Source organism: Drosophila miranda, chromosome 3 (genome assembly GCF_003369915.1).
Source record: "Drosophila miranda strain MSH22 chromosome 3, D.miranda_PacBio2.1, whole genome shotgun sequence".
In the NCBI taxonomy this organism is placed as follows: domain Eukaryota; kingdom Metazoa; phylum Arthropoda; class Insecta; order Diptera; family Drosophilidae; genus Drosophila; species Drosophila miranda.
This window is the reverse complement of record NC_046676.1, coordinates 23,881,477-23,901,761: the sequence shown is the minus strand read 5'-3', so window position 1 is coordinate 23,901,761 and position 20,285 is coordinate 23,881,477. Positions and strand designations below refer to the sequence as shown.

The 20,285-nt window shown below is 48.6% G+C and overlaps 1 protein-coding gene across 1 annotated transcript in view; it reads left to right on the top strand.

The window, feature by feature from the left end:
• Positions 1 to 428: 428 nt before the first annotated feature.
• LOC117188011 (serum response factor homolog) overlaps positions 429 to 20,285 on the top strand; it is a 28,627-nt gene continuing 8,770 nt past the window's right edge. The window contains exons 1-2 of the mRNA XM_033391128.1: positions 429 to 2,267; positions 5,834 to 6,082. Coding sequence (XP_033247019.1) covers positions 1,650 to 2,267; positions 5,834 to 6,082 — 867 coding nt within the window. The 5' untranslated portion in view covers positions 429 to 1,649. The remainder of the gene's footprint in view (positions 2,268 to 5,833; positions 6,083 to 20,285) is intronic.

Genomic DNA, 20,285 nt, shown 5'->3' with positions numbered 1-20,285 from the left:
CAGGCGCAGTGTCGGCGGGAGTCATTCGGAAACGGAGAATGAATCGGCGATGGGAGATGGAAGTGGTGCGGTGTACGGTACCGAATGAGTATGCATATTGGGGGCGTGTCGGAGGGAGCGTACGAGTAGGTATATATGTACGTATGTGCACCTATGGCTGTATGGTTTTCTAATTAATTAAGCCATAAGCACCCAGTCGCCTCGTCCGGACGACAAATAAATAAAGACGACCGACTCTTATCGCCTATGTGCACGACTACGACTCTCTTCCAGTCGAAGCGAAGAGAGCGCTGGCGGCAGGAGAGGCACTCTTTCGCGGGGAGAGAGAGAACCGGTCCGGTCCGGCTCCAAGTTTGGGGCGCAGCAAACTTTGTCGCTGCGCCGTCGCTGGCCATACGTTGGGGTTTATTAAGTATTTTGCAGCCATCTGAAGCACAACGGAGGCAACGATCGATCGCAAGTCTCAGCCCTGCTCCCGACCAAATCCAAATACAAAACCGAATCGCACACGCACCTACTCGCTGCGTACGTCGCTGCGGATCGTATTAGGCATTGAATTAAACACAATCAAATCGCCACAAATAAAGCCAACAACAGTCCAAACAAGTGCCACAGCAAACAAATGCCGAGCGACAAATAAGTCACTGCAACACACAGAACACAGGCGAGATTTCCAAAATTAGAAAATAAAAACCGCACAAAGCAGGAAGAACAGAAAATATTTACAATACTGTAAAAACAAAAGACAAAACGCCACTCAACAATAAAACCAAATATATTACAAGGAATTTTTAAACGACTTGCACAATTAAACGCGACGCACATTTAAATAAATATTGTGACAACAAAAATAAATATAACACAAGTTAAATCATATTGAAGCAGAACTAAACCATAAAATCAAAAAAATTAAAGCTGAAAATAGAAGAACAAAAAATTGAAGCAGAAATAAAACCGCACAAAAGACACCTAAAAGGACAGTAAACTCTACCAACATAATAAACCAACACAAACGCAACATTCAAACCAAATCTTCCTTTAAAAAACAAACTGCAACCATAATCAACTCAAAGGAAAGACACACAACGCATATTTTCGAAAGCAAATTCAAATTTAGGCGCCAAATCCCGCAGATTATGCAACACTAGGCAGGCGCGAGCCAGTGCATCCCTGGTTTCCACCACATTGCAACACTGTAGGACTGTCAGCTGTCAATTTTCTGCTTGCGGTGTTTGTGTGTGTGCGTGCGTGCGTGTTTGTTGCAAAACGACGGCGTTGCAGCCCAAAAATTCGCGTTTTGATCCAAAATTCAATTGTAGTTAATTATTTAAAACAATTGAGCCACGGCCGGCAGTGCCAGCTAGCGCAGGAGAGCTCAGCCGAACAGCGACGCGTCAGGGAATCGTGCAAGAGGGCCAGCGCCAGGGCAGAAACGCCATCGAATCGCGTTGTGTGCGGCGTGCGGTGTGTTTTTTGTGTTTTATTTTTGGAATTAAATACGGCAGCAGCCCCTGCCAGAGCAGAGCCAGAGCAGAGGAGAACAACGGAAAAAGTGTGCCGCGGCCGGATTTCACAGCAAGGTAGCAATAATAGACGCGCGCGGTGCCTTGGATTTCTACGGCTCCACCGTGGAGAACTTTTACCTGAGAATGGACCCGACGCGAGGTGACTCGCGCTACAACCTAAACTACTCGATGAGTAGTATAGGCCTCAGCCTCGCCGACCAGGCCGATATGTACGGCAATCCGGCGGTGGCGGCCCTGGGCGCCCGTCCGCCCAGCGGCGGGCTCCTGCAGAGCATGGGCGGCGGCGGAGGCGTGCCCATGCAGCGGCCCAATCCCACCGGCGGTGCAGCTCCCTCCCAGTGCCAGACCCTGGGCAACAGCCAGACGCATCACAGTCCCCAGCATGCCGCGCAGCAGCAGCAACAGCAACAACAGCAGCAGCAGCAACAACAGCAGCAGCAACAGCAACAGCACCGCGCCCTTAAGCGATCCGGCAGCGACTGCTACGAGGATCATCATCGATCGGCTGGAGGCGGCGGCCTGACGCTCCAGGGCCTGGACAACTGTGGCGCTGGCGGGAGTGTGGCCAGCGCCGGCGTCGACGACAATGTGGACGGATACAATCCGCTGCCCAACAAGAAATCACCGCCCGCCAACGGCAAGAAGACAAAGGGACGTGTCAAAATCAAAATGGAATACATTGACAACAAGCTGCGTCGCTACACGACCTTCTCCAAGCGCAAGACGGGCATCATGAAGAAGGTAAGCGGGGGAGTCGGGTCGGGTCGGGTCGGATCGGATCGGAGCGGAGTCGCTCTCCAGATCCCACCTCTCCACCTCTCAACTTGGACTTGGGCCACTGGGATCGGATGGGATGGGATGGGATGGGCATTGACATTGGGCCACGTTTTGAGCGCATGTGCAATTAATAAATGCTTCTTCGATTCCAACTGCAGCTCCTCCTCTGGCATTGTCCAGTGCAGTGTCCCTCTTCATCTTCCCTTTTCTCTCTTTCCCTCTCTCTCGGCTATCGTTATGTGACCATCGGCGGCACAGTGGTCGGAATGGGATGATCCTCGTACTCTAAGGAAAGAGCCTTATATCCGAATAGTACTTCTACCACTGTGCCATCGTGCTCCGCTCAGATCAGCTCTAGAACAGTAGCCAGAGATCCTCTGTTCTTGGTCCCCCCCAATCTTCAGTTCCCCCAACTGTTGCCGCTTTGGCGGCGTTGTGTAAGCGCGGTAGCCCACGATTCCGCATTTCCCTTTGTTTTCGGCTTCATAAAATGTTAATTTGCCGCCGCAATTGCATTCAAAGGAGGCTACCCACAAGTTGCAAGTCCACCTTCATCTGTTGCTGCCCCATCCTCCATCCTCCATCCCAGTTGATGCGTGCTCCTTCTGTGTGTATTCTACCCCACTCATTGTCATGCACGGGCCGTGGCATTGGCATTTTCAAATGACCAATTTTCACACGCAAACTTATATAATGGTGGTTCCTACAACTGCTCCTCCCACTCTTTCCACTCCCTCTGCTGCTGCTTATGCTGCTTCTGTGCTGTGCTTTCTATCCATCTGGCGGGTGCATATGAAATTTTTCACATTTTTCAAATAGACTTCTTTGGCCTCAAACCGAGCCTCGATCCGATCCGAACCGAACCGAACCGAACACCCGATCAAAATCAGACACAAAAACCATCAACATTGCGGCGCTAAATCACGATCCCAGCACGATCTTTGCCAAAGACACAAAATCTTATGAAATATTTGACCCAAGTCGGGGGGGGGAAAACAAAAAACAGAAAGCGCTGCTGCAGCTCCAAAAATGAAAGGCAAAAACATTGGGGGCAACGAATTTTGGAATACCCTTTGTATACCGAAGGCGTATCCTAACTGACATTCCCTTTTCGTCTATACCAAAATATTTGACCCCTGGGACACATCAGATCTCTTGACCGGTCTGGTCTGGTCTGGTCTGGTCTGGTCACTCATGTCGTTCTTTGGGTCCCTTCCTGGGGGCCGGACTTATGACAGGCGCACGCCCGAGACCACAAACCCTTGCCGTACGCCATACGCCATCTGAATGCAGAAAAAATATATATAATATTTCGATTTGGTGACTTTGATGTGGTCCCTCATCGATGTCCAGGCGATGTCGGACAGTTGACAGGCAGACAATGGGATTTTGACTTCTTGGCGCTACGGCCACAGGCCACGGGCCACAGCCACAGCCCCACAGCCAGCGGCAAATAAAAAAACAGCAGCCAGCGAGGATCCCTAGCAACAAATTGCGGCCAATGAACTTGGCCCATGAAGAGAGACAGAAAGAGTGAAACCGGGAGACGGGGACGGAGATGGCAACCTGTTGGCATGCTTTCCACTGGCCAATTTTGGGCATTTTGCAGGCAGAGCGTGGCGTGGGCGGCGCAGAGCGGAGCGACACGGCCAGTCCCAAAAATGGCCACAAAAGTGAAAAGTGAGCTAATGTCCAGAAGTGATCTCATTTGTTGGTCAACCTAATTGCGTGGGCCGATCGATGGGAGCCGCGATTGAGCCACGGCTTCGTCTGCGCCAGCGGCAGCGGCAGCGAAAGCGCTTCTGCATAATGCACAATGTCCACACACATGTAGGTTGCTACTCCACAGACCCGATCCCCACGCCATGCGTCTCCCCTAACCCAAACCATTAAACATGGCCAAAAGGGCACAAGGCGCAAAATGCCGCCAAAAGGTGTTAAATTGAAATCACGAGGCAGGCCTCAGGCTCAGGCTTGAGCTTGGCCTGGTCTTGACTTGACTTGGCTTGGGAATTGTTTTCGGGGGCTGTTGCTTCCAGCACGGAAGCGTATTGATGCACAGAAGCGGCAGCGTCAGCACCAGTGCGGCAGATTGTCCACAGATAAGCGGCCCCCAAGACCAGAGGCTCCTCGATGGCTGGTCGGCTTTGCCTTTTGGCCACATGCAACACCAACACCAACAGCAACAGCAACAGAAAACAACCAACAATCGCCTTCTAACAAATGACTCTTGCCGCTCTCTCTCCCTGCGCCTGGTGCCTGTTGCCCGGTGCCTGTTGCCCGGTGCCTTCTGCCTGCTGCCCGGTCTCTGGGGCTGCCTTGTCCTGTCAACAGATTTCTTACCCCAATCCTCCAATCCAAGCCTTCTGCTGCCTCGTGTCGTGTCCTTTTGTCTTTGTTCGAAATTCAAATTGACATGAATTGTTGGTGTTGGATCTGGCCCTGGCCCCTGGACCTAGGGCACCATCCTCGGTACAATCGACACCTACTCAGAACGAGAACGAGAATCGATTGAGAGTCGGATCCGGATTCAGATTCAGATTCAGTTGCTGCTCCTCCTTTCGGACCGACCGTGTCAATTGTTTGCATTTACACATGTTACACATAAAATTGGCAGCCAATCGGTGTAGCAGCAGCAGCAGAAGAGCAGCAGAAGCCGATCCCGAATCACAGATCCCAGATCCGAAGCAGCAACAATGTGTACAACAATTTCATTAATATTAATAAATGTTCCCCGAAGCGTTGGGCTGGCTGCTGCTTCTTGCCGCGCCAGTTATTTATGCGCTGTGTCTGCCACTCGCTCGCTGCACGGCAGGCAGACAGCCAGACAGTCAGACAGCCAGACAGTCGGACAGCCAGACAACCCGACAGCAACTTTATCGCCTTTATAGTAATTACGAGCTGTTGATAGCCAGCTTAGGCTACCGTCTAATGTACGGACCGACTCCACAGCGAGGCGGGTCTATTGACTATGGAACTATGCATCTATCGAGATGGTTGCGTGACTCCAATGGCTTTTGCGTGGGAGAGCAGGGAACCCCAATGAGCAGAAGAAATGGGTTAGGTTGTAAGCCTTTAAATGTTTCCAGATCATCTTAAGCACTTCATTCTTTAACATACTGTGGTTCCAGTGCTTCGAATATTCGTTTTCTGAACTCTTTGATCTTCCTGAAGGGGGGTTTCCACATCATCGATCCCCCATGATTTGAATCTGATATTCTTGATCGAGTGGTTTCCACTGTTCAATGCGTTTTCTCCTCACGCTCCCATCTCTAATCGTTTTAAGGCCTCGTCCTCTCTGCCAAACTTTTGTTGCCACTCGTTCTTATCGCTGCCACATAATCGCATAGTTTGCTTGGGAAATTTATGTGCCGCTGTGGCAACACACGCTTCGACAGTTACCCCAGCTTCAGCTTCAGCCTCAGTCCCCAATCCCCATGCCCGCGATAGCAGGCGATACTTGAAGACCGATATCATCGAATACGAGTACTTAACACACGTTTCCCTTTGCTCCTTTCCACTCGTTGCAGGCCTACGAGCTGTCGACGCTGACTGGGACACAGGTAATGCTGCTGGTTGCCAGCGAGACGGGTCACGTCTACACTTTTGCCACGCGCAAGCTGCAGCCGATGATCACCTCGGAGGCGGGCAAACAGCTCATCCAGACCTGCCTCAACTCGCCGGATCCGCCCAGCGTGGGCGGCGGGGACCAGCGCATGTCGGCCACGGGCTTCGAGGAGACGGAGCTCAGCTACAACATCGCGGACGAGGACTCCAAAGTAAGACAATTGATTTATGGTCACCACGGGCACGCTCATCTCGCCCATCCGCCGGCGCCACCCTCGCACTACAGCCTCGAGCAGAGTCTGATGCAGTCCGGGTACAGCGGTGGCCAGGCCTCGCCCCTGTCCCATGCCCAGGCCTACGGCGGACATGCGCACCATGCGCATGTGGCCCACGTGCCGCCGCCGCATTCGACGCACTCGCACATGTCGCATACGCATGCGCAGCGCTAGGCAAATCCTTCCGCTCAGATTCTCTAGGCAATATATACTATATACAGATGTGGGGGCTGGCCTAGCGGGACGCAGCGTTCCCAGAGATGGGCCAAAACCCAATTAGTTAGACAGCAGTTTTATGTTTAGACATAGACATACATATGTAGATGTTTTAGCAGATCCAAAGTGCAGCAATTTGGCTTGTATGTCGGAGTTTCGATATGTTTGTATGTATGTATGTATGTGCATATGTACATAGTATGTCGGATTCATGGCCAATACGATCTCGCCGCTCGTTTTGTTCTTGTTTGTCGCAGTGTTTGTGTGTGTGTGTTTTTTTTTTGTATTTTTTGTATTAATTTTACATGATTTTTTTTTGTTTATTTCGTATACTAGTCAAGACTCTTACTTAAAGGCGACTGTGCCATAGCCAAGCTACAGCTAGCTCTCCCCTGACGATAGCTATAGCAGCGATAGCGATAGTACATTCGATAGTATATCCGATAGCAATAGATCAATTGTCACATACCAGCTGCAGCTTCTAACCCAGTGCCATTTCTACGACTAGAACCACTAGAACCACTAGAACCGCTAGAGACACATCGAGACACAGCCGAGACTGCTTAAGTTAGTCCTTTTCTTACATAGAAAACATAAGTGCAATGTAACTGTAACTAAAAGAGTTAACAAAAGGGGGAGATATACATACTATACATAGAAAGATATTATAAAGAATCATCATTGAGAGAGGTATGTGCTGTACAGAGTCTAAACATTACCCCCTGTTTAGGGGGCTTGGCAAGTAAATAAAAGTCCAGGGAGTGTATTCGAATGCGCCGGCGGCCATTTTCCTTTGGAGTGTAAGTGTGTGTGTGTGCGTGTGCGTGTGCGTGTGTGTGGGCGATGAGCGTGCTCTTTGAACTTTTAAGCTTATCCCAGAAGCTTAGTCTAATGTTAGAGCTATTTATAATTGTGAAGCTATTATGTTTATTTGAATTGGCTTTCGATTTGTTTATTTTTCGAGTTTTATTTGCATTCAAACTAAACTAAAAAAAAAAAGGCACTAAAAATTGTATTCAAAATTGTTGAAAAACCCCACTCACCCTTTGAGCTCACCCTCCATTCCGCGCACTCTCTCTTTTGTTTTCTACTAATATTTATTGTATATTTTTATTTAGAAACCAAATTAAAAAGCAGCTCAAAGCTAATTTCCACCACTCAAACGCAATTTAAATTTAATTTATTACTTAAACTTAATTTCATTAAAGACAAAAAGAAGAACTTAATTTAATTAGAGATCGCATTTCTGTCAAACAGAAAACAAAACAAAAAAAAAACCAGAACAGAAATTCTTTAATAATAGTTAAATTTACTATTTATGATAAATGCTCGTGCAATCCGCAGAAACCGAATCGAATAACACTAAAACAATTTATGTTGTAAGCGAAACAAAACAATATGTTTAAAAAACAAACCACAAAATAGTATATCTACCATATATAAAAAGAGTATATGCATATATTTTACTTAGCGCAATATTATACATTAATAAACAACAAAAAAAAAAAACATAATTTAAACAAAAGCACACAAATAATGTAAAAGTGCCAGATGCTGCCGACAGCCCCAACGCCGCGATTTTTCCAGCTTCCAGTTTCAAGAGCAAGGTTAAGAGCGCTAGATAAGACCCATTCCCTACCCCCTCCCACCATGCCGGGGACAGCTCTCAAAAGTCTGTAGTTATGGCCTACACAGAATGTACAGTCCACAATCCACACTCCACCACACAATCCACGCGTAATAATCGCCGAATCGGAGCGAGTGGGCAGCCCCTCTTCTCTGCTCTGCTTTGCCGTGCGCTGCCGTGCGCTGCTCTGCTCTACTCTGCTCTCTGTGAATGAATTTCTGTTTTCGAGCATATGCACATATTTCTGTTTTTCCTTTCAACATTCGGTTGGGCTGTAAAGAGCTTCCGCTTCCACAATAGACCTCAGCCAAAGCACTGCTGCGCGGGGGCTTCTTTGGGGCCCCTGTGACGTCATAAGACAGACAGCGGAATACGGGCGACGAGTTCATAAATCGATCAGAGCACCCATTGACTCTCTTGTGGGTCTTGTGTGTCGTCTGGCCCGGTCTCGTCTCGTCTCGGCTCGTCTCGGCTCGTCATGCACCAACAGGCCTCAGATCCGATCCCCTTTCCCCCTCACCACTGTCTTGGCTTGGCTTGGCTTGGCTTGGCATGCAAATCGCGTTTCTTACTTTTCAATGCCAAAGCTATGGCCCGGGCTCCGGCTCTGGCTCTGGCGGTGGCTGTGGCCCGGGCTCTGGGTCCCGCGTAGGCTTGCGCGATGACGTGTGCCACTGTAAGCCCCGATCTTTCGGAGCTCTCTCTCTCTCTGCCTCGTAGATTTCCATTCAGTTCGAGACGATGAATGAAAGCCCCCCCCAACAGCCAAAGAGCCAACAACGAGCCAAAGATGTTGTGGGTGTGACACCAACGCCGGTTCAGGTCATCATTTAGTTGTTGTTTCTGCTGGAAGCCCCAGCAGCAGCTGACTTGACTGATAAAAGTCATGGCTGGTACGCGACTGCTGCTGCTGCTGCTGTAGGTCGTTCTGCTGCCGCCAACTCTTTGTCCAGCCAAGGTTAATTGCCATCATGCAGTGGGCTGCCCCCTTCCACACGTTTACCCGCAGTATACCCGAGTATATATTGCGTACATATCTGCTCGTGTCTATCGGTCTGCGCGGGTGTCTTGGCTATATACTCGAGACTCTGCGCCGATTGCCTTCTATGGTCGCTCACCTGCGCATCATCTCTATTCGCCCACTACTTCTACATTTTCTATGATCCCCAGCCTCAGCCCCCAGAAAAGCACGCAAGTTTGTTGGCTTTTATAATTTCGTTTTTATTTCATTTCAATATTTCAATACATAAAATAAACAGTGGAGAATCGGAAGAATGAAAGAATTTAATTTTGTATTTAAATATGGATTGTATCTTTTGCGATTAATTTACCTTTACGAGGGGGAACTCTCTTCAGGTAAATACCAAACGTAAAGGGATTGGATCTCTAAAAAGTACTCCTCTTTCCGTCTAAATTCGAAATGGAACCAAATCCAAACCCCTTGAAAATAGTTTAGTTTTGATTCAAACATAATCTCCAAATGGAACTAGTTCCAGTTTCCTCTAGGGTTTCCTCTTTGTACCCTTCTCCATACACACTTTCTTGTACTTTTGGCGTTCTGGTGCCACCTTCAATCCCTGTACAATACCCTCTGCAACTCCAATTTGTTCGACCGCTGATTCATTTTCCAGCGAACCAGCTCCCGAACCGATCCTGAAGCGATCCTCTAGCAATCCCCCGGCAACCTCCTGCCCGCTCCTCCAGCTCCAGCTACAGAGGGAGCACGAGTGCATATCAGTTTGAGAAATTAAAAGCATTTTGCGGTTCCGCTGACTATCGATGCTGCGTGCCGCTCGAGCCTCTAACGACATTTCAATGATTTGCTGTTTTGCTGTTGCTGTTGCTGCTGCTGCTGCTGCTGTTGCGGCAGCAACAGACGCGTCACCAAGTTAGCCACGTGCGCAGCACAAGACGCAGGAGCAGCAGGCGGAAGAGGTGGAGGAGGAGTACAAAAGCATTCGCAATGCTCGTCGATTACGTACGAGGGCGACCTCTGTCAGGCATCGTCCAGCTGTCCAAAAGCCACCAACAACGCAGCCACGCAAGGAATCTTGGCTTTGGGTTAACTTCTTTTTCTCTCTCTCTCTCTCTCTCTCTCTGTGTGCGTGTGTGTGTGTCTTGGCGGATTTTGTGTTTAAGCCGCCGCTGCAAGTTCTAACCGCATGCCGCCACAATGTCCTCTTAATTTCCTAGCCCCCAACGGCAGCAGCTGCTGCGCGCGCTCTCCACGCGATGATATCGTCGCCGGCTTCAGATCCAGAACCAGGTCTCAGGTCTCAGGTCTCAGGTCCCAGGTCCAGGCCCTGGACACAGCCACATCTACGGCCACATCCACGTCGTCTTCTGTCTGTGCGCTCGTTTTTTAATTCAACTGATTGTACTGCGGCTTCTGGAATTCGGCATTTCTTAAAGCCCGCGCGGCACACACACATTGTGCGGCTGGGGAGCGCGCGTCGGCAACTTCTGGCGACTGCCAACTGCTGGCCGCCACCACATCTCCTCCTGCTGATGCTGATGCTGCTGCTGCTGCTGCAACTCCTGTTGGGGCTGCCGGCCGCCGCCGCCTTCGCAATCTGAAAAGGTTAAGAAATGACAATTTGTGAGCGTTTCTTTCTGTTGTTGTTTGTGTTTTGTTTTTGTTCAATTCGTTTTTGTTTCTCTCTCGTATTGCTTTGTATTGTTTTTTGTTTGGTTTGGTTGGTTTCGTCTGGCCCGGCCTGGCCTGGCCTGGCCTGGTCTGAACTGGCCTGGCCTGGCCTGTCCTGTCTCTCCTGTCCTGTTGCTCTTGGCCCTGTTGCTTTCATTGTGATTATTTAAAAGCCCGAACACTGGACTCTGGACGCTGCCTGCTGCCTGCTGCTTGAGAGGACCCTAACGAGGCGCTTTCGGCCTTTCGGTACTCACATTTAGTTAAGCAATTATTGGGCCTGCAATGCAAACAAATAATGCGTATTGTACATTGTGTGCCCCTCCATCTCGCCCTGCCTCCCTGCCTCTCTACCCCTTTACTTTCGGGGGGGACTTACTCCAATGATTTTCCAAGTTAATCAAAATTCTTTGCTATCCACGATGAAATCTCAACGACCTTCTCCTCCTCCTGGCGCCGTGACTCCTCTCTAGCGCCGTCACCGAGCCACGCCCAATGCAGCAACGCCCATTCACTGAAGCGTGGCAGAGGCAACAAACATTTCAGTTGAAGCTCATAGTTTTTTGTGTGTTTTTTTTAGTAGCTTGTAGCTGTTCCCCCTCCCCCTTGCCATCCCCACAGCACTTATATAGGCAGAGGCAGAGGCAGCTCCGCTTCACTGGCCATTTTATGGCTGAGAATCTCTCGTGCCTTCTTTATTTCTGTCGGAGTGGTTGCCTCATAGACGGGATTTATTATATGAAGATGTTTTGATTACCAAATGTTTGGGCACCCATGAATCCAGCGAAGGTTCCCACTCCCACAAAAAAAAGTGAGAATGAATTTCCATAAAATATAGTACACTTTGGAGTAAAACCTACAAACAAGCGATAGATATCCAGAATGAGACTCGGCGACTTCTCTTTCTCTTACTTTCTACTTTTGTCGCAAATTTCCTCGCATTTCTCATTGAGTTTTTAGAACAAATATTGATTGAAACTTTACCAACTTCCGCGAGGCGAGTCGCTCGTTGCAGCTTGTTTTTATCAGAAAGTAGCTAAATTTGTTACAAGTTAACCAAAAACTTGGGCCACAAAAACATTTTGAGTAATAAATTCTAAGCTAAACTTTGAGCTTGAGCTTGAGCTTCAGCTGTCGACGGTGGATGGTGGATGGTGGGGGATGCTGGTGTGTGCCCATCTCCCAGAGTCGATTCATTATATAATGAAGCACACGCGGACATCCCACACGGGTAGCCAGAGCCAGAGCCGCCTTCTGCCCACAGAGCCAGCCAGCCAGCCAGCGACCGTGCGGCTAACAAAAGTGAAACAACAATCGATGTTCAGCTCATTTCCTGCCCACAATCGAAATCGAAATGTTGAAATCCACACAAATTGTACGAGTATGTACTGTATCGCTTATATACAGCATCTATGTATAGTATCTACTCTGAAATGTTCTCCCAAATATTCTGAGATTTATTTCTTTTGCCAAACGAAAGTTTTGATGTTCTCCTCTCCTTGGCTGGGCTCTAATGAAAGTGCCATAAATTTTCAATTAAACCTTATGCTGCTGATGCTGCTTGGAAATTGACAAACTTCTTCCAGACGCAGACGCAGTCGCAGACACAGACCCAACCTTAGTGGCATCGTCTGATTGGCGCCGATTAAGCAATCCAACGAGGCATCAAGCCCCAGCCTCTGCCCCACTTGGAGAGGGGGAAAAAAATGGGGAACGGCGACAGGGACGGCGACGCTATGGCGTTTTTCGTGGCTGCTGCAATTATTTGCGAATTAACATTTATAACACTTGATCCTGTGCGTATCCGTTGAAAGCAGAAAGCTTTGCCTGGGCTTTGCCTTACTTGACGCTTCAGCGCGTTTAAAAAGTATTTTTGTGCCACAACAACGGCAGCAGCAGCAGCAGCAGCAGCAGCAGCAGCAGCAGCAGCAGCAGAAGTGGCAGCGGCAGCAACAGCAACAGCAACAACGCGAAATATTTTGCCGCATTTTAAGAGGTCTTCGAGTGTCCGTCCGTGTGTCTGGGGTCTGTCCGTGCTGGTTGTATGTCTGTTATGCGGATTCATTGCAACCGCAGTCACTTGTTGCTTCTGTGGCTGCCACTGATGTTGCTGTTGCTGTTGCTGTTGCTGCTGTGCTAAATTTCACACCAACAATGAGCGCGAGCCAACAATGAATGAAAATGACTGACGAACAGAGAGATGACCAGCCCAGGAGCCTGACCAGCCTGCTCTTGCTTATGCTCTTGGTCTTGGTCTGGCTCTGGCTCTGGCTCTGCACTAAATCGATACCTTAATTCAAAGGCACGCCAGACCGCATTTTTGGATAATATACTTCAACTCCATCCGCTCCAGTGACCGCTCCGCTCGCTTCTGCTGCCACTCCATGGCTCCACTGCTCCACTACTCCATGTTGGTGGCACGCGTGAGATTTCCTGTCTTCAGTTGTTCAAGGATATATCTCATATCGGATTTCAGCCAAATTTGGGTGTTCTTTGTAGTTCGGATCAGATCTGAATTATACTCGTGCATCGGATCACATCCAGTGCTTATCGGCCTGGGAATTGTGGCACACAGCCACAGACACAAGACAGTTATTGTTTTTGTTGTTGTTGTTGTTGTTGTTGTTGTGCAATGACTTTAAAAAGCTGTTAACATGCGTTGTCATCGCTGCCATATGTTGCACGACAACGAGCAGCAGCAGCAGCGGCAGCAACAACCACCACCGACACCGCCGACGACAACAACGACGGCGACGACTCCTGGTCGCCATTGATCGGTGATCGCTTTTGGGGCCTGGCTGGCTGGCTGGCTGGCTGGCTGGCTGGCTGGCTGGCTGGCTGGCTGGCTGGCGACTTGCTTGTCACCACCTGGCACAACTGAACCAATTTTGTGGCAGTTGCATCAATGCGCTGAACTTCAGATTGGCGGCATGCGTTGATTTCCATGGAAATCTATGCGAAAGTGGAAACGCCAGCGATTTGCGTGGCCCGCAGCGATAGTTATAGCTTCCTCAGTTCACATGTGCCGTCCCTTATTTGGAAGCTTGTGTTGTGTCGCTGTTGCTGTTGCTGTTGTTGTTGTTGTGTATGCGATTCAACGCAGCAACTACACGTACACTCATATATGCACAGTATATATGTATAAAAGAGAAAAAAAAACGAGCACACAGCAGCAACAGCAGCAGCTGAAAGCTAAAGCCTAAGCGTCGGTGGCGGCCAGACCCGAGACACAGAGAGCAGAGCCAAGCCAGGCCCGAGTGCAACATCGTCGCCACATTGGCTGACTTATGACGAAAATAATTGCTGTCGTATCTCTGGCGGGCGATCGCGTCATCGTCATCGCCATCGTTATCGGTTGCCCGCTAGAAGGCTCATCGCAGTTGGTCCGTTAGACGCGAGTCGTACTCGTATGAGTAATCAATAATAATTTTATCGATCATTTTATTGCTTCTACATACGTACTCCTCTCTCTCTCTCTCTATCCTTCTGCGTCGCTCATCGTTTTTCCTGTGGTTGGGTGGTCCAAAATCGATTGCCATAATAATTTCACGCAAATATAGCACAGACACACACACAGCCATACATATAGACCCCCCCCACCCCCACTCCACGGTAACATCCACTGCGGCAATCGTCGTACAATATTGTAATTTACTTAATTTCGTACCGTATCGTATCGTTCAGAATACGCAAATTTGTTAAGGAAAAAAGAGGCGAGTGCAAAAAAAAAATTGGAAGAAAACATTGTCCATGCATTAGCTACATGTCTCAGTCCCAGTCGTAGTCGTAGTTGTTCTTTTTGTTGCTGTTGCAAGTGTTGTTGTGGTTGTTGCTGTTATGAAAGGCGACTGCGCGGCGGCGTTTGTTTTGTTGGTGCTTTGCTTGCTTTATTTTGCAGTTTTTTTCATTGCTACATTTGATATGCAAATTTGTGCATTTAGAAAGAGACACAGAATTATCGTATCTGAGGGGGAAATTAAACGCGTGTGTGTGTGCTCGTAGAGGAAAAGCCCAGAAAACTGAATATTTAGTGGGTTAATAATTGAACTACAAAATGGTTCCCTGGGATGACCAAATATGGGGGAAATCGAATTGCAATTCAAAGCCATTGGAAAATGTCTTTCAACATTCTGAACCCGAGGGTAGGCTTGGAATGCATACATATATGAATCTGAACTTCACAGAAAGTTGTCCGACATGAATATCCTTTATCGTCAAACTCCTGCCTGCCGCTTTTCTCCTTTTGACTGGCCACATGGCGTATGCGCAATATTTGCGTAAGATCTCAGAGAAATCAGCGGTGCCAGTGGTGGCTACCGGCTGCCACTTTGCGACAACGCCTTGACATGCCCACACGTCCAGTGACAACAACACCCAACAACTCTGCAACATGCCACAAAACTTTTGGTATTTCTGCTACTGTCGCTGCTTGCCGCAGCGCTCCCGTGTGAGAATGCCCCCTCACCCCCTGCCCATTGCGTGTTTGTGTGTGTGTGTTTTGTGGGTATAGAAAAGCGTTAATAAGCAGCGACAAGGATCGGGACTGCGACTGCGACTGCGACGGGGACTGTGACTGTGACTGGAAGATGGGGAGCATTGAGGGCCAAAAATTTATAATGTGGCACGCAATTAATTCACTGCCAAAGCTGCCAAACGGAGGCGCAAAAATTATCACACCATTCAAATGACGCTCACGAATTTTGGTTTGGGCTTGGGCTTGGGTTTGGCTTTGAGTTTGGGTGGCAAGACCAGCTAGAGGAGTCGTCACCCGACAGTTCCGATCCGATGCGATCCGTTTCGTTCCGTTCCGTTCTCTTTGGCGGCAAACATTTAACAAGCAGCGGCTGTCCGGCTGCGCTGAGGATGCCACCTAGAAAGCTCACGCTAGGCGTCCAATTGGCTAGAGCCGACGATCATGGTCATGCCACATGGTGCCACCGCATGGACAATGGGCCGGCCGAGTCGAACCGAGGCCGGACCGGTGGTCCTTTGTCTCTCTCTCTCTCTCTCCGGCCTCTGCCCCCCTTCTCCACTGTGGAGGCCTGTCAGTGCTAATTTGTTGCTACTCGTGGCTCGCGCAGACTGCGGCTACCACTAAAAATATAGCCATAAATGTTGATCAATAAGGAGAGGGCATGGGTATGGGTATGGGTAAGGGTGCTGTAGGGAAATCTGCATGTCCTTAATGCTGGCAACGTGCGAGTTTTACAAATTACAAAACGAGCAGCCAGGAGCCGCATTCGTGGTACATATATATCGAGTATTTTTCCCACGTCTCATTAAAATTGCAGTTAAAATGCAGAAGCAGGCCAGAGATCGTCTTCGCCGTTGCTCTTGGCCGTTGGTTCTTTTACTTTCTATCATCGTCATCGATTCGGCGACGCAGACGCAGACGGAGACGTCCTCAGCGTCATTATTGTCAACTCTCAACGAGTTGCCAATCGTCTGTCCCAACTATCTTTCTGCCTGCCTGCCTGCTTGCCTGCCTGCCGTCTCTAGATTGATGTCTCTGCAGTCAGACAGCCAGTCAGTCAGTCCGTCAGTCCATCAGTCCATCTCCACAGCAGCCGCAGCCGCAGCCACAGCAACCTCGCCAAAGGAGGAAGGTGGCAAGAGCCAGAAGCAAAGGCAGACCCAGAGCCCAGGAGAAGTTGGCACAGTTTGCGCACTTTGGCATTTCATCTGTCCCCGGGACCTCTCCTGCAGAGGCCACTCTTGGTCCTACTTCAAAATTCGATAACGAATCTGGCAGGCACCATGGAAAATAAGCCACATTTTCATAAGTATCCGGTCAGAACCTATCGCAGCACCGTCTATTTTTGTCCCCTTGGAGTAAGTTAAATGAGAAATAACCATATTCTTTTGCTGCCAGTTAATTGATGACACTTTCAACTCCATTCAGTCCTTAAATTCACCTTCAAAATTACTTTAATGCTACTGCGAGTCAATCAGGGCTACATTCTACAGATGTTGCACTGTTTTTGTTTCTCTTTAATTGTATAGATGTTTTCAGTTGAGTTTTAGCGTCAATAAGAAAAGTCTATTCTTGCGAAAAGAGTTTTCAAAACGACTTAGCTTTTGTGATTTTGTGTCGCTGTTTAATCCTCTAAAATTACAAGGACTGCCAAGGGATTCCTCGGGTGGTCTTCCAAGTCTTAGGGCACGCCCGAAAGAAGAAAAAGAAATGTATCTCTCGATATTATACAAAAGTTTTGTGTCGTCGTCGTTAATACAATTTCTGAAAACAGAACATTTTCCTTAAAAACGCTCTAGTTGGCTTCAGGCTATAGCTATGTTTTCTGCATAATTCAACTAAATTATATTGCAGAGGATACCTATAATTGGTTATTTGTAACCTATTACTAATGTTTAAAGTTGTTTGTTGATTCCTCTAGTAGTTTCCGAGTGCCCTACGTATCTTGGGCTCGTTCGTTCGACTTGTAATTGTGTAATTCTTGTTTGATTTGACCGCTTCGCGTCTATGTAGGAGGAGGAGGAGGAGGAAAAGCTGCCCACGATGTGGGGAATCGTTGATTGTTTTGCTGTTATTGCGGCTATTGGGCTTTAGTATACATTTGATTCTTGTCATACTTGTATATACATATATATATAATACATATAAGATCTATGAGAGTGTGGTGCGCCTTAATTAAAAGCTGAGGCCCGCTGCTCGTAGGAGTTAATTAGACTGCGGAGGTGTACCACGGCCCCAGAGAGTGGAGCGATCTCCGACCCAAGCCGATCCGATCCGGCGTCGTGTTCGCTTTCAAGTCAAGCCCCAGCTATTAGTCGCTCAATATTACGCGTTTGCCCGACAACATTGTTTTGTATTTTTTCTGTTTTCTCTGTTTTTTTGTTCTGAGAGATCTTGAGTTCTGGATGGATGGTGGACGGCGGATGGTGGATGGGTGGGGGAGTGGTGGCAGCGGGGACAAGGCTGCTGCTGTTCACACGCTGCTCATCAACAATTGCTGTCACGAATTTTCCACTCGGCGCTTTTTGCGCGCGCTACTTGTTTGTATTTTAAAATTTATTTATTTGTGCAGCATCCACACGGGTACACGGGCACACGGGCACACACACGGAGAGGGATCCCTCTCCTCTCTCTCATGGATACGATCCTCATGGATACTCTGCTCACTCCTCGTTCTTTCGGAGTAGCAGAGCAGAGCAGAGCGGAGCGGAGTGGAGTGGAGTGGATCGATCCGCACACACAGTGTGTGCTGTGCTCCTCCTGGAGCGCACTGAAGAATGCATTTGATCAGATAATGTAATTCGCATTTTAAATTGAGGCGCATTCCCAGTTATACTTCTTCTCACATGCATTTACTGCCCGCCTCCCTGCCACTCTGCCACTCTGCCACCCTGCTCCCTGCCTCGGCATTGCCATCGTCATCGTCCGGAGGAGCAGGAGCTTCTGCAGGAGGAGACCCACTTCGACTGCCACTGCCACTGCCACTGCCACTGCCATGGCCTGGCCAGCATTGCGGGCGTCGCATTATTACGCACAAGTAAATCATCGACATCGTAGTCCTCGTCTTCGTCTTCGTCGTCGTCGTCGTCGTTGTCCAGCCCCGAGCCGAGCTCAGCCGCTGGGCTTGTTAAGTAATTTAGTTGGCTTTTTCTGTCCTCCCCCTGGCCACCTGCCCCTGGGCGCTCCTCTCTCTGGTCTGCCAATATCTTTTGCCTGATTTTTTGTTCCTATATTGCATTTGGCATATTTGCTTAAAGAGCTGCCCTGCCTGTGAGCTGCATTTGATATTGTTTCTATAAATGCTATAAATTGGCATTCAATTAGGGAAGAGGTGTTTTATTCTTTGGTGGGATTCGCAGAGAGACGGGAGGGAGAGAAGGGAGCAGAGCGAGTGTCTTGATTGAAAATCAATTTGATCGTAATTCCATTTTTATTTCACAGCTTTTAAAGCAAGATCCTTATCGTGATCTATAGAATTATTGAAGCTTGTGTTCTTTGCGATTATTTTTGTCTTCAGAAAAATATGTTCATTCGAATGGTCTAACATTTCTCTGATACAATTTTCTTCTCCATTAAAATTGTTTCAAATATTCACTCCATATCCATAGACGTTGATCATGGATATGCCCCAAACTGTTTCTTTGATCTCTAACAAACTGACTTTCCCCAGAGACAATCACTTGCTATCAGCCATCAACTCTTGGCTACTCTCAACATTTCCCATCCAATCAGGCATTAGCATATCAGCCAACAGAGATCTATAACTCTCTCACAGACACAGACAGCGACTCCGGGAGGACATTGGAGTGGTGTGGAGTGGAGTAGAGTGGAGAGCGGAAACGGAGTGGATCATATGGAGATCCATCATACATCGTAGAGCCTTGTCCTGCTTTCTAACGATTGCATTTTTGATATTTGTGACACGCAGATTTTCCATCAGTGTCAACAAGGCATTGTTCGGGAGAGCAGCAGACGTCAACGTGGTTGGTCCGCCATCGCAGACCCCGTTCCGGCCACGTCCTGGCCCGCTAGCCCGCTGGCCCGTTGCCCCGATACCCCGCTGCCCCGAAAGACTGACAGACTCGATCGGCCGTCCGATCGTCATCGATTTTTCAACATCAGACCAAAGTCGGGCCAAAACGAAACGAAACCCAGAGTCGCGGGCTAATGCAAAACTGAATGCAGCGAGCGCGTACATTTGCATAGACACAAAATTATATGAGACCCGAGACCCGGGACAGGACCCCGATCAAACGCAGCTTCCTGGTCTTTTTTCGCTATGGTTTGCAATTTATGTACCCACACAATGGGGTAACAAAAACAGTTGGAGGAATCGTCGTCGGAGTCGTTGTTGTCGATGCTGGGAGTCGTCGTCGAGCGTCGTCGTCGAGCATCGAGGCTGGCGGTGGTGTTGGCTTAAACACCATTCTATCGGTTCGTTTAGCTTGTTTATTGGCATGAAAATCTATCAAAAATGCATCATGAATTTTATATTTATTATACGTAAATACAAAAATAATGTGCCTGACATTTGACCCGGCCCAAACGACACAACGTTATGGCCCGGCCACATGTTGCCTTCCGAGCCTTGCCACAGCCTGCCACAGGCTGTTGGCTGTTGGCTGTTGGCCTGCCAGGCAGGCAGTCTGCTAGGAAAGCCTCTCCTCTTCGAGTGATTATGAAACGGCTTTGTCGGTATGCCGGGGATATGGATATGGATATGGATATTCGGTTATTGTCTTCGCTTTCGAATTCTAACACAAATCAAAACGGCCTAACAGCAATCCCAACACTCGCCACTTAAATGCTCGTTTATAATGTTGTTAAAATACAATAAATAGTCGGGATTCGCAGCAGGCGGTTGCTGCTGCAAGCTGCACGCTGCACTGTTCCACCTTTTGCTCCGCTCATGCTGATTTATGAAATGTGGACGCCGTCTTGGCGGTCCCACAAACGGACTTGGACTCCGACTCTGACTGCGACTGCGACTGAGACTGGGACTCCAAAGGCCAGCCTCTGATCGGGCGAGCCTTGAGGCCTCTGACTGGGCTCCGTCTGGCTCGCAGTCTCAGCCCGAGTCGGGGTGATTGTGTGATTGTAGGCCTTTGATTGAGTTGTCGGCATGCTGGGCTACTGTTTGGAGTTCTTTGAGTGGGCTATCTATTAGTAGAATCAG